The following is a 14,893-nucleotide window of genomic DNA, read 5'->3' as shown; positions in this document are numbered from 1 at the left end:
TGTCCCTGGTCTGTCCAGATGTTGCAGGATATGATGCAATCCCATGTTGACTGCATCATCCACAGACCTGTTTGCTTGATAAGCAAATTGAAGGGGATCTAGAAAGGGTCCAGTGATGTCCTTCAGGTGGGCCAACACCAGTCTCTCAAATGACTTCATGACCACAGACATCAGGGCGACAGGTCTGTAGTCATTAAGTCCTGTGATTTTTGGTTTCTTTGGGATGGGGATGATAGTGGAACGCATGGGACTTCACACTGCTCCAGTGATCTATTGAAGATCTGTGTGAAGATGGGGCCAGCTGGTTAGCACAGGATCTAAGACATGGCGGTGAAACGCCATCTGGGCCCTGTGCTTTCCTTATCCTTTGTTTTCGAAAGCTGCGGTTCACATCATCTTCACAGATCTTAAGTGCAGTTTGAGTAGCAGGAGGGGGGAGGAGGGGGGTTGCAGGATGTGTTGGTGTTTGTGTGAAGTGAAGGTCAGAGTGGGTGTGGGGTGTGAGATTGGGCCTTTCAAATCGACAATAGAACACATTCAGGTCATCAGCCAATTCGTAAGTTGTTTCATGCCACTCCACACTGATGCAGGGTTGTTAGCTGAAAACTTGTTTTTCAGATTCTCAGAGTATCTTATTTTAGCCACTCTGATTCCCTTATTCAGTGTGTTCCTGGCCTGATTGTACAAGACTTTATCCCCAACTCTGTAAGCATCCTCTTTGGCCTGAGGAAGCTGCCTGAGCTCTGCTGTAAACCATGGTTTGTCGTTGTTAAATGTTAAATAAGTCCTAGTAGGAATGCACATATCCTCACAGAAACTGATATATGATGTAACACTATCTGTGAGCTCGTCCAAGTCTGTGGCTGCAGCCTCAAAAACACTCCAATCAGTGCAGTCAAAGCAGGCTTGTAGTTCCAGCTCTGCTTCGTTGGTCCATGGCTTTACAGTCCTTAATACAGGTTTAGTGGATTTTAATTTCTGTCTGTAGGTTGGAAGAAGATGAACCAGACAGTGATCAGATAGTCCCAAAGCTGCTCTAGGGATAGAGCGATATGCATCCTTTATTGTTGTGTAGCAGTGATCCAGTATATTTCTGTCTCTGGTTGAGCATGTAATGTGCTGTTTGTATTTGGGCAGATCACGTGTGAGGTTTGCTTTGTTAAAATCCCTAAGAATAATAATAACTGAGTCCAGGTATTGTTGTTCTGTGTCTGTGATTTGATCAGCCAGCTGTTGCAGCGCAGCATTCAAACACGCGTTTGGCGCGATATACACACTCACTAGAATAAACAAGGAAAACTCCCACGGTGAGTAGAAAGGCTTACAGTTAATAAAGAGCGCTTCCAAATTAGGACAGCACATCTTCTTTAACGTTGTTACATCTGTACACCAACTTTCATTGATGTAAAAGCATGTTCCACCGCCTCTTGTTTTCCCCGTTAACTCCGCGATGCGATCCGCTCTGAACAGCTGAAAGCCCGGCAGATATAACGCGCTGTCCGGAATGGCTTCACTCAGCCAGGTTTCTGTGAAGCACAAGGCAGCAGAGGTTGAAAAGTCCTTGTTTGTGCGGGTGAGGAGATGTAGTTCGTCCGTTTTGTTAGGGAGAGAGCGGAGATACGCTAGATAAATGCTCGGCAGCATTGTTCGAAAGCCCCGCAGACGGAGCTTGACCAGCGCACCAGCTCGTCTCCCTCGCCTGCGTCTCATAGCACGTTTAAACCACACAGCCGCGCCTCCGACTAAAATGTCGGACAAAACGTCAGGATATTCAAAATCTGGGAAAAGATTGACTGGTATATGCTGTCGAATGTTCAGCAGTTCGTCTCTGGTAAAACTGATTGGAAAAAGATTACTAAACACAGGACAAACAAACAAAAACAACAAAACAATAGAAGCGCTCCACACCGAGGCGGCCATCCGCGGCGCCATCATGATGACATGATTTACAGCTTCGTTGCTATTAAAATGTAATGCTGTAAATCCTAAATCTCTAAAATGACTAAACACAACATTTTAAACAACTTTACGGCTCAAATAATACATAAGTTTTAACAGAAAAATGTATATAGGGGTGATATCAGCTAAAGTGAGCCATCAGGTAAAATGGGCCATTTAAGGTTAGAGCATGTCTGCTCTTTTATAATTCCCCCCTACAAAAATTCAAATGGTGTGATCTGTTGCCACAGTAGTGCTTGATCTATTGAAGTGAATAGATTGGTTTAAGGCTGCTAAGGTGGGCAGGGCAAGAATTCAAAGGGAGACTGTCTTTTAAAAAAGATTGGTAAGAGGTGCGACAAATAAACCATTACTCTCAATTAATAAGCTCTGTAAGTGGATAGTACTAACAGGACATATTAAGTGTTCCATTTTAAGTGTTTAGGTATGTTTTAAGAAATATAAATTAATTATTATATAAAATTAATTTATAAAAAAAAATGCAATTTCATGTGGTGTCCCATTTTACCTGAAGGTGGTAGATAAATGCGACCAACTTTCAGTTAAAATGGGCCACTTTCCAAATAGACTTTTAATGTATTTTGTTACAGCTCATCTTAACATGATCTTAACAACATTATTCATCAACAAAATCTTACATGTATAAAACACCATATTCCAACTCCATACTCTTTAATTTTCCAGACATAATGCTAAGAAAGAAAAGGGAGAGAGCCGAAAGGGACAGAAAGTACACAGAGAAGAATGCCAAAAAGAGGAAAAGATTTAATTAGTGGAGTGAGGAGAGAATGAAAGGAGTAACTTTACATAATTTTATGATTGTAATGTTCTAAAGATTGTAACAAATATCCTATTTATAACTATTGTTCTAATGTTTTTAAGAGAACAACCTTTAACTTGTAATTCTTTGATGCTACACATTTGTTGCTAAACAGTTTAAGAAACATACAGACATGCGCGCACACACACACACACACACACACACACACATACACACACACACATCATTGTCCTACTATACCTTTGTCATGTCATTTTGTTTTATAATGAAATGACTTGTTCATTGATTCATTGTTAAGTTTGTTTCATGTTAAGTTTGAAATTTACTGGTCCATTTACTGGCTGTCTTTTTGGGTGACTTTTGACAAATTAATTGCTGTGGAATAATTTTTTTTTTTTTTTTTTTTTTTTTTAACACATAATGAATATAGAATTATAAAGGAGACCTGAAACAACAAAAAGAAACTTTTTTTATGCCCAGTTAATTTGATAGGTTTTTGACGATTAACCAAAAAGTGGCTCATTTTAGCTGACTTCACCCCTAAGTATTTTTATAAAATTATTAGCTTCACATTTCTGCCTTTAAACCCTCCAAAAATTGGCCCCATTAACTTCCATTGTAAGTGCCTCACTGTAATCTCGATTTTTGCTTTTTTTTATTTATTTTTTTAAGGATGGACTAGTCTAAATTAATTAATAATTATGCCACAAATTCTGTCGACGGATCTTAATTTATTCAATACTTACCAAATTAAATCCGGAATATTACTTTAATCCATTATTATTTAATTTAAAATTATTTATACCTTAGGATCTCACATACCTTTAATGTAATTATTAAATGTAACCATAAAATGAGAAATAGCTCATTCTTAAATTCCGTAACATTAAATGGAACAAAACAAACATACATTTAGCTGTATTCACTGCTCTTCCATCTGATATTTTTGACATACTTTATATTAATTGTAATTCAAACATTTTTTGGCAAAATTTGGTATTTACTGCTGAATAGATGTGGATTACATGCACATTTATGAAGCCCCAAACTCTTCAGATGATATTAGCAAGTAATTAGAAGAAAAGTGCCTTTAAAACTTAAAATGTTTTATTTAAGAATTTTTTTTTTTTTAGAAGAACTACTGCAATGTCTGACTCAAGATCTCAACATCTTAAGGCTATGTCCACATTAATCCGATTAATTTGATTTTCAAGCATTTTTCAAAAGCTGCTCATCCACACTGAAACATATGAATACGCTTAACTCCCTTTACTGTGCATATGATAATCACCATTCCAGGCCGGACAAAAATACATTGGTTGAAATGTCCAATAGGCAATCAGATGCAGATTCAATGCAAGTAGCATCAATGAAGCTCCTATTAACTCCCAGAGAAGCATGGTGTCTGGGTGGGACCCAAAATGACACGTTAAGTGCCTCTTGTCCAATTAACATTGATCTGTTGCGCCACTGATTTGATTAGTAGGGTATCTGCCATAGACTCCAATTGAAACTGCTCCAATAGTGCTCTAAAGGCTGTCTTCTATGGACATAATCATGTAGAAAAAAAAACTACTGCATTACTTGAACAAACTAGTTTAGTGATGCTATATTTTTCACTTTTATTTGCAAAAGTACTGATATGCAAAATATTGAACTATATAATTTGTATAGATTTGCACATAAAATATATTAAACTTGTCATTGCCAAATTTCTTATGGAATCAGTTCAGTTACCAACCCAGATTTTTAGCCACAATCAAACAAAACAGACAGTGAAACTTAACTATTATTGTGGAAATGTATTGTGGAAATGATTACAATTTGTTTTCAAGAACATCACTTATGTCAGTTATAGATACTATATATACAGTATGCTTAAAAACACAGGATCTACAAACCAGTAATGTGCAATAATACCTGAAAATGATGAGGATTACACAATGAATTGACTTGTTTTTCTTTTTCAATGATGTTTGCTTTAAAAGTCTGGTATCACTACTCTCTCACCTCAGTGATGTAATCCTTTCCATCCTTTCCATGTATGGCTTTAATGGCACAGATCTCCATACCTCCAAACACATCTGCACAGGCGTCCACCCACAGCTTGTATCTACAGGACATAAGAGCACATCCCATTGGGCCTACATGCTAAGATTAAACACCCACCAGTGGTTTCAGATGCCCAGTTCTAAAAAGCTCCCAGAGAGCAACTTACCCATCCTTTCCTAGTTATAAAATGAATTGGCTAAGAAACACCCTGTTCAACAACTTGATCATCACCAGTATTATTGGTGACTCACAGAACTGGCAAGAATGTTTTTTTTTGTTTCCTTTATGTTATTGAATATCATATTTTAGGTCACATTTATGATTGAACTGCTGGACTTTGGTTTTAGGATTATATATTATATATTTGGATTGCTAAACTTGTAAATAAATCTGCACATTTGGATCTTGAAGACCAGGTAGACTAATTTAATGAGCATTTAAGGGGAAAAATGTGCTTGAACTGTTCATTCACATAATGGTCTCTCTTACTAGTATGTTTGACCATACACATGTTTACTGAAGAGATTGTGTAGACCAGCGGTGAAAATTAATCAAAGATGTCATCATCTTTGGCATGTATGGCAAATAAAGACAACCAAAACTTTGAAATTACTAGTTTCCAAGTAGAGTTCTCTGCTGTTGAGAATGTTTCCATTATTTCATAGTCAGCCTATTTATACCTACAGCCTATATATCTATATATAGCAAACAGTATTTTTATGCTGCACTGTTATGTAAAATGTTTGTTTGTGTTAGTAGATTGTCACTTTAAGGAATATATAAAAATGGTCCATTCAGACTTAAATTTTATACATTTTCTTTCAGGGGACACCACGGAACCCCCATACAGTATTTTTTGATCTATCAAAAGGCCTCCTATGTCCCATACATAGGTATGTATTCTGAATGTAAAAAATATATTCAAACACAAAAATTGGACAGCTGTCATTCAGCTTAAAAATGAACTGTTGATCTTATCTTTTAATATTCATATCCAATTGCCCACGACTGATGAACTTTAGGAAATATTTTAATATTTTTGTAGAAAAGGTCCCTCAGACCCCTCCCCACCACTCCCCCCACTGCCAACGTGAAGTTATAACTATTTAAAATAAACAAATAAATATGTTTGATAGCCATACTGAGTACTGACACTGATTAAGTTATTATTATCCGGACCTTTGCTGGGAAGGAAATGGAGAGATTGGACCTCTTGGAACTTTAATTGAATAACACTGGTGTAGACTGTCTCTTTCTGGTCTGTAACTAGCTAAAGATCTGAGTGATTACAGAGTTGACACCATGACCTATGATGAGCCATAAAGAATGTTGAGTCCAGAGAGCCTGGTATTTGGCTCCTGGCAAGATTTGCTAAAAAGGCATATTACAAACTAAAAATATGTGGCAATCACTCGGGTTGTGAGATTGTATTAAGCGGAAACATTAACAGATATTTATAGTAGAATTCCTGTATATCACGAGGCCCGATATCATGGGGTGGTCCCAGAGAGCACACATGCTATTACTAATAATTATACTAATACTAAAATTAATACTATACCCTGATATCATTTTAAGTAGCTTTAATTAAAAATGTCTGCCAAGGGGCCTGGGTAGCTCAGTGAGTATTGACTCTGACTACTACCCTTGAAGTTCGAATCCAAGGTGAGCTGAGTGACTCCAGCCAGGTCTCCTAATCAACCAAATTGGCCTGGTTGCTAGGGAGGGTAGAGTAACATGGGGTAACCTCCTTGTGGTCGCGATTAGTGGTTCTCGCTCTCAGTGGGGTGTGTGGTAAGTTGTGCATTGATCGCGGAGAGTAGCATGAGCCTCCACATGCTGGGAGTCTCCGCGGTGTCAAGCACAATGAGCCATGTGATAAGATGCGCGGATTGACTGTCTCAGAAGCGGAGGCAACTGAGACTTGTTCTCCACCACCTGGATTGAGGTGAGTAACCGCGCCACCACGAGGACCTACTAAGTAGTGGGAATTGGGCATTCCAAATTGGGAGAAAAGGGGATAAATTATATATATATATATATATATATATATATATATATATATATATATATATATATATATATATACACACACACACACACACACACACACACACACACACACACACACACACACATACATACATACACACACACACAGTTGCAATCGAAATTATTCAACCCCCCCAAGACAGTAAGGATTTACAAAGGTAAGCTTTTCTGATGACCCAGAATTTTTAAACTTTACATCTATATCAGTTGAGTGACACATTCAAAGTCATAGTGTGAATATATAACCTAATATTTCTAAATAGCAGGATTTTTTTTAAATACAGCCATGTCATAATTATTCAAACCCTATTGCATGTAGCTGTTTCTTAAATATGTAAGGCTACACAAGTAATTGTTTAAAAAAAACAATTGTCATCAATCTGCAATGGCACTTAAGTTTTAAAATTTAAGTTTAGCATTGTAAGCAAAAATGTATTTCTATGCAAAAAATGCAATTAAAAATAAGCTGTCTCAGAAGCTAATGGGAGGAGATTATTTCATTACACAAGAAAGGTCATGGCTAAAAGTACTTTTCCAAGGCACTTCAATTTCCAATAGACAAAGTTGGCAGCACCATTCATTCACTTTTTAAATATGGTACAACAGCAAACTTCTTGGGGTGTGGAAGAAAGCAAAACTTCACCAAGGGAAATGTTAACTTGCATATTCAAGAAGTAATTAGGAAAGAAGTAGGAAAGACCTGTGGAGTCCTGGAAGAAGGTTTTATAGATGTATGACACTAAACTGAAAATGAGTTTTAGACCCGGGTCAGCAGTAAGTCTGGATTAAGATGACAAGGTGATGACAAGAACGACACCATCCCCACAGTCAAGCATGGAGGTGAGTCAGTCCTGTTATGGGGGTGTTTTGCAGCTGCAGGAAACGGCTATCCTGACTATGTGACTGACACCATGGATTCTTTCAGGTATCAGGCCATTTTGGCATGGAAAATTTTGATGCCTTCAGTGTGAAAATTGAAGCTCGGTGATCACTGGACTTTCCAGCAAGACAATAACACAAGGAGGGGATACATACAAGTTGTCCAAAATCTGGTTCAGGGATAGGTCGTGGAATGTCCTTAAATGGCCCTATCAGTCCATCATTAAAATCCCATTGCAAACCTTTGTTGGGATTTCAAGGAAGCAGTGGCAGCACAGAAACCAAAGAATGTCAATGAGCTGGAAGCTTTTGCTCATGAGAAATGTGTAAAAATTCTAATAGAGAGGTGTCCGAAGCCTGAGAACACTTACATGAAACATTTATTTGCTGTTAATAAAGGATAAAGGATGCTCCACAAATGACTGACTTTGGGGGTTGAATATTTTGTTGAACTCTTTGTTCTCAAAATCACTCAAATGTGTATTAAAAACTTACTTTGACTGTTTGGTTTTAGTTGATGTGTCTTAATTCACATCACCAGAATGTATTGCTGGTCAGGGGGGGGTTGAAAAATTTTGATTGCAACTGTGTAATATATATATAAAAAATAAGTGTCTGCCAAATGCAAAATTAAATGTACATGTAAAATGTTTATAACTGTGTATAAATAAGAATTATATATAAAAAATATGTGTGTGTATATATATATATATATATATATATATATATATATATATATATATATACACACACACACACACACACACATCAATCAGCCACAACATTAAAACAAAACAACATTCTGAGATTATATTTTTCTCACCACAATTGTACAGAGCAGTTTTCTGAGTTAGCGTAGACTTTGTCATTCATGTGATTATCTAATCAGCCAGTCATGTGCCAGCAGTGCAATACATAAAATCATGCAGATACAGGTCAGGAGCTTCAGTTAATGTTCCTATCAACCATCAGAATGGGGAAAAAATGTCATCTCAGTGATTTGGAGCGTGGCATGTTTGTTGGTGCCAGATGGGCTGGTTTGAGTATTTCTGTAACTGCTGATCTCGTGGGATTTTCATGCACAACAGTCTCTAGAATTTACTCCGAATGGTGCCAAAAACAAAAAACATCCAGTGAGGGGCAGTTCTGCGGATGCAAATACCTTGTTGATGAGAGGGGTCAACAGGGAATGACCAGACTGATTCGAACTGACAAAGTCTACGATAACTCAGATAACCGCACTGTACAATTGTAGTGAGAAGAATATCATCTCAGAATGCTATTCTGAGATGCGGGTTGGCGCTGTTTTGGCAGCACGAGGGGGACCTACACATGAGAAACATTTCAGTCAAGTGTTTCAAAACTTTTGACCGGTAGTGTGTGTGTGTGTGTGTATATATATACATATAAAATTACATTTAGGTTTTATGGTGGCATACAATGCTCTAGCACAGGGGTCGGCAACCTTTTTGACATGGAGTGCCATTTTTTATTTTCCTGGTCAAAGTCTGAAAGCAAAAAGAAACAAATGAAACACAGAATATAGGTTGTCATCCGCGCATCCTGACCAAAGCAAAGCGGGTGCGTTGACTCGCACGACTAACTGAAAAGTGAAGTGCTGCCGGCTCGTGATGCACGAATTGCTTGCACGCGCTGCACGAGTCTGTTGGGTATACTACAGTCTCGTCTCATTTTAACTTTTTGTTTAGCCTCCCATTCAGCTCATAAAAACACACTGCGTGATCATGAGGAAGGATTACATCAAGATGTAGATTGGAATGCAGGTACGGAATTCCATATGTATAAGCTACTCCTACACCGTTGCTGGTGTGCCAGTGATTACCCCTTCCCGTGCCAATGCTGGCATATGTGCCATAGGTTGAGACCCCTGCTCTAGCATATCTGAATCAATAAATACAGCATACAGTATTCAGTCAGTCATTCCTATTTTTGTTACTCACTTGTCAGTCATGGCTACTTGTTCCAGCATGGCAGAACCAGTGTTTGATTTCCAGTTGCCAGAGATGGACGTTCTCCTGTAGATTGAAATCATTTATCATACATCTCATACATGTGGAGTTTGTTTTATATTAGAATATACAGAAGAATGCTTGAATAGAAATGGCAACACATACAGCAAGCAATGCTTTGAAGTTACTTGTTTCTAAATCTGTTGCAATTATAAATTTGGGTACAATCACAATAAAAAAAAAAAAACATCCAGATCAAACAATCAAAACTGCGACAGAAAGCACATCTTGCAAAATTGACGTTGAATCACTGCAACCAAAAGTTTTAATGTATGCTCAAAGTACTCTGACGTATATGCATCCGTTGACCAATGAATTTCAGAAAGGCATCTTACACATTCATTTCCATCCATCAGAGCTTGCTCAAGCATGTAAGCACCATTAATCCATGCCTCTCTGCAACTCTTGTGTGTAAATAACATAAACATAAATATCTGTCGGTTCCTGTTTAAGTTGGTCCTTGACAAGTCAGACTCTTGTTTCCTGTTGGTTCCAGTTTGGATCTGGAACCACAGCCTGTGAGGCTCACTACACCAGTCCAGCCCATCACTGAGTTTGTCGCTTTGGAGTGTGATTTTCCCCCTTTGGGTTAGTTTTTATTTGTTTGTTTGTTTGTTTTTGTATTAAAACAAAACAAAACTCAGACAGCTTCTTCATGCCAAAGAGGATGCTGACAAAAGTGGGGATATTGTACAACCAGGCCAAAAACACACTGACTAAAGGAAATCAGAGTGGCTAAAAGAAGCTACTCTGAAATGCTAAAAAAAAAAAAAAAATAATAATCCAATGATCCTGCATTTGTTTGGAAAGGCCTGAAAAGCATTACCAAGTACAAGATGTCTCCCCCTCACTCTGTAGGTAATCAACAAATGGCTGATGAAATTAATGTCTTTTACTGCAGGTTTGAAAAGCCCAATCTCACACCCCTCCCCCACTCTGATCTTCACTTGACACACACACATGAACACCTCCTGGAACCACACTCCTCCCCCCTCCTGCTACTCAACCTGCACTTATGGTCTGTGATGAGGATGTGTGCCGGGTCTTCCGGAAACAAAAGACTAGGAAAGCTTCAGGCCCAGACGGTATCTCACCTGCCTGTCTGAAAGTCTGTGCTTCACACAGATCTTCAACAGATCACTGGAGCAGTGTGAAGTTCCCAGCTGCTTCAAACGCTCCACCATCATTCTCGTTCCCAAAAAACCCAATATCACAGGACTTCATGACTACAGACCTGTCGCTCTCACATCTGTGGTCATGAAGTCATTTGAGAGACCGGTTTTGGCCTACCTGAAGGACATCACTGGACCCCTGCTAGACGCCCTTCAGTTTCTTACCGAGCAAACAGGTCTGTGGATGATTCTGTCAACATGGGACTGCATTATACCCTGGAATACCTCGACAGACCTGGGACTTATGCAAGGATCCTATTTATGGACTACAGTTCAGCCTTCCGTACCATCATGCCTGATCTTCTCTCAACCAAACTGACCGAGCTCTCTGTGCTAACCACAATCTGTCGGTGGATCAATAGCTTTCTGACAGATAGGCAGCAGCTAGTAAGACTGGGGAAAATCACATCCAGAACCCTCACTATTAGCACTGGTGCTCCTCCGGGATGCGTTCTCTCTCCACTGCTCTTCTCCCTGCATAAATGACTGCACTGCAAAGGACCCCTCTGTCAAGCTCCTGAAGTTATCAAATGACACCACGGTCATTGGCCTCATCCGCAACAGTGACGAGTCTGCATACAGATGGGAGGTTGAACAGCTGGCTGTCTGGTGTGGTCAAAACAACCTTGGGCTGAAAACACTTAAAACAGTGGAGATGACAGTGGACTTCAGGAGAAATCCCTTGTGTACGTGAGCACACTTGGCAATAAATCTCATTCTGATTCTGATTTACTGCACTCTGCAACTGAGTCTGATCCCCTCCCTCCACCAAACCTGACAGGTATAGTATATACTGTCTAGTCTAGTCCAATAACCAGCCCCAATCACCTTGACCAAGATGGTCTACCAAGTTTATCATGGTCTACCAACTAATAGACATATGATTCTGTATAGGTGCAGGTGTACTTGCATATAAGCTTTGTAGTCAGACCCGATCTTCTGCACCCTGATGTCATATTTAGCATCAATGAAAGGTTCAGTGGTTGTGTAGGTTTGAGTGATGGCCACTACACTCGCAATGTCTTGGAAGTCACTGTGATTGTCAACTTTCACCTGCAAAGAGAATCAACAAATCAAACATAATTTTATTAAAGTTTCAATGGTATTACTGTAATGTGGAGAAAATAATGGATAAGTAATGGAAGTTGTCTTGTGCCAATGTTCTGGCAGTCTAGCAAACACGTCTAGTTGTATCAAGGTGCTTTTCTGAGTTGACACAACTACGTTTTCCAGTCAAATTAACATAAAATTGTGATTCTATCAACTTGTACTTAAGTTCAATTAACAAGTTTATTTGTCATCAACTCACTTAAAGTTGTCTGAACAAAGACATGCCAACTCCCAGCATGCATTGCGGCATGAATAAATAATGAGTTTAGTGTTGTAAGCTTGTGTTATTGCTATTTGCAGACTTTATTTGTGCTCCTTTTGTGCTGGTTTGTGCTGTAAAAAATTTCGTTTGTGCTGCTTCGGATTTTTAGATATTAAAATAATATTTCTAGGTCATTCTGAGGTCACTCAGTCCCCCACATGCTCCAAATTCACCCAAAATAGTTTTGTTTGTTTGTGCTTCGTTTATGCTGGTTTGTGCCTGTAAAAGTTTCCTTTGTGCTGCTTCAGATTTTTAAATATTAGACATTGAATTATAGGCGATGACGTCACCAGCCCCCCCCCACATGCTCCAAATTCACCCAAAATAAGCTCAATCGTTTGTGCTCCGTTTGTGCTGGTTTGTGCTGTAAAAAATTTAGTTTGTGCTGCTTCGGATTTTTAGATATTAAAATAATATTTATAGGTCATTCTGAGGTCACTCAGCCCCCCACATGCTCCAAATTCACCCAAAATAGTTTCGTTTGTTTGTGCTTCGTTTATGCTGGTTTGTGCCGGTAAAAGTTTCGTTTGTGCTGCTTCGGATTTTTAAATATTAGACATTGAATTATAGGCGATGACGTCACCAGCCCCCCCCACATGCTCCAAATTCACCCAAAATAAGCTCAATCACTTGTGCTCCGTTTGTGCTGGTTTGTGCTGTAAAAAATTTAGTTTGTGCTGCTTCGGATTTTTAGATATTAAAATAATATTTATAGGTCATTCTGAGGTCACTCAGCCCCCCCCACATGCTCCAAATTCACCCTAAATAGTCGCGTTTGTTTGTGCTTCGTTTGTGCTGGTTTGTGCTGGTAAAAGTTTCGTTTGTGCTGCTTCGGATTTTTAAATATTAGACATTGAATTACAGGTGAATTATAAATGCTGATATTTATTGAATACAATACTGATGGAATAAAATGGACCACTTAATGGTCACAAAAATCAAATATAGGTTAGTAGCAGTCTCGGTCATTCTGATTACTATATATTAGGCTACTATATTATATATTTCTAAAATAGGTCTCTCTTGTTTTGTGTGTAGTCAGTACGATTTATGAGCAGTGAGCATTTTATTTCGGGTTTGTCACTTCAATCTCTTACCAAAATGTTGGATGATGATGTTTTAATACAACAACAACTCCTTCTTATCAGTGTTTTTGTAGTCACTATGGTGTTTATTAAAAACTTATTGGTGTTCAGACAGCAGCAGCTCAATATTCATCTGGTGTCTGTTGGACTCTTTTTCTGTCACTCACTTTCGCTCAGCTCTGGGCACGAGAACAAAAGCGCAAATCTCCTCGATGTGAACACACTTTTAGAGTCGAACTGCCGAAGACTTTCTGTCAAGACTAATCATTACATCATTTGTTCAATAAACAATTATCTTTATTTAATTCAGTGGTCTTTCCTGATTTAACTTTTTATTTATTTACATGGAGTATCATCTGCTACACTTCACTGCCATCACTAGGCGCAAGTGACACTTCTGTTCAAGATGCTCTTGTGGAAATTAGTGTAGAGTTAGTAGAGAAAAAGTTGATATAAATCAAACTACAAAAGTCGTTACTAAATCAAATTTCTGGCCAATGTAAGTACAATGTTTTAACACTGTCAGTTACAATATTATTTGTTAACTTCAAGAATAATGGTACAACATTCAAGAGAGCTAAGATTGTCAATGTTTACTGAACAGAAATCTCATTGCTAATACTAATATATGCTAATTACAGTTGTACATGTGACCCATGTTAGTTTTTTGAATACATTGTGCATCTAGGGGTCAACATTACTATATTGGTCCTAATATAAGATATATTATCCTTATATATTATTACTATAATATATTATCCTTATATTTGGACCAATACAGTAATACATACAAATAAGTTTATACTGAACATGACATTTTTTGAGTCAGAATTATTTAAGTGGGTAATTATGTTTTGCTTATTCCAGATGCCCAAGAAACCAGCAGTCGACAGAGATTCCATTTTCACTGTCCTGTGTTCATCTAAAGAGGCCATAGTCCAAAATGGCAACATAGCTACTCCTAATCTGGACAGAGCTTAGTAAGCAGCTAGAAATCAAGATCACTGCAAAGGCTCTATACACTTTTGTTAAATTAAATAGACACAACATCTGGACTGCTTTAGGGTTTACTCATGAATGTGATCATGAAACAAATGGCAGTAGTGATGACACTGATTTTGAGCCAGGGTCCCTTTCACCCAAGCCAAAAGATTGCTGGACTTTTGATCTTGAAGTTCCATTTCAGAAATGGATTTAATTCATGCCTGAAACGGTTAAATACAACAAGTTCTCTAAAACACAAAAAAGGAATACACAATTTTAAGCCTGGCATCTGGACACGTGATAAATCATCACATGTTTTTAAGTTTAAGTTTTTAAAGATCCATTATTTGTGTTAATTGATTATCGATAGTACACAGTAATTAAATTTCAAAAGTAAAATCATTTTGGCTTCATTCTTAATTCATTGAGTCACGAGTTTCCACATACATATACACTATATTGCCAAAAGTATTCGCTCACCTGCCTTTAGACGCATATGAACTTAAGTGACATCCCATTCTTAATCC

General features: G+C 38.1%; 1 protein-coding gene across 1 annotated transcript in view; it reads right to left on the bottom strand.

Moving 5' to 3' along the window:
- The window catches only part of syn2b (synapsin IIb), a 217,404-nt gene that overhangs the window by 41,642 nt on the left and 160,869 nt on the right, over nt 1–14,893 (bottom strand). Inside the window, exons 7-9 of the mRNA XM_051672276.1 lie at nt 11,836–11,978; nt 9,685–9,759; nt 4,751–4,853 (exon numbers count right to left, since the gene is read on the bottom strand). Of these exons, the coding sequence (XP_051528236.1) occupies nt 4,751–4,853; nt 9,685–9,759; nt 11,836–11,978 (321 nt within the window). The remainder of the gene's footprint in view (nt 1–4,750; nt 4,854–9,684; nt 9,760–11,835; nt 11,979–14,893) is intronic.

Source organism: Myxocyprinus asiaticus, chromosome 35 (assembly GCF_019703515.2).
Source record: "Myxocyprinus asiaticus isolate MX2 ecotype Aquarium Trade chromosome 35, UBuf_Myxa_2, whole genome shotgun sequence".
In the NCBI taxonomy this organism is placed as follows: domain Eukaryota; kingdom Metazoa; phylum Chordata; class Actinopteri; order Cypriniformes; family Catostomidae; genus Myxocyprinus; species Myxocyprinus asiaticus.
This window is presented reverse-complemented; position numbering and strand designations above follow the sequence as displayed.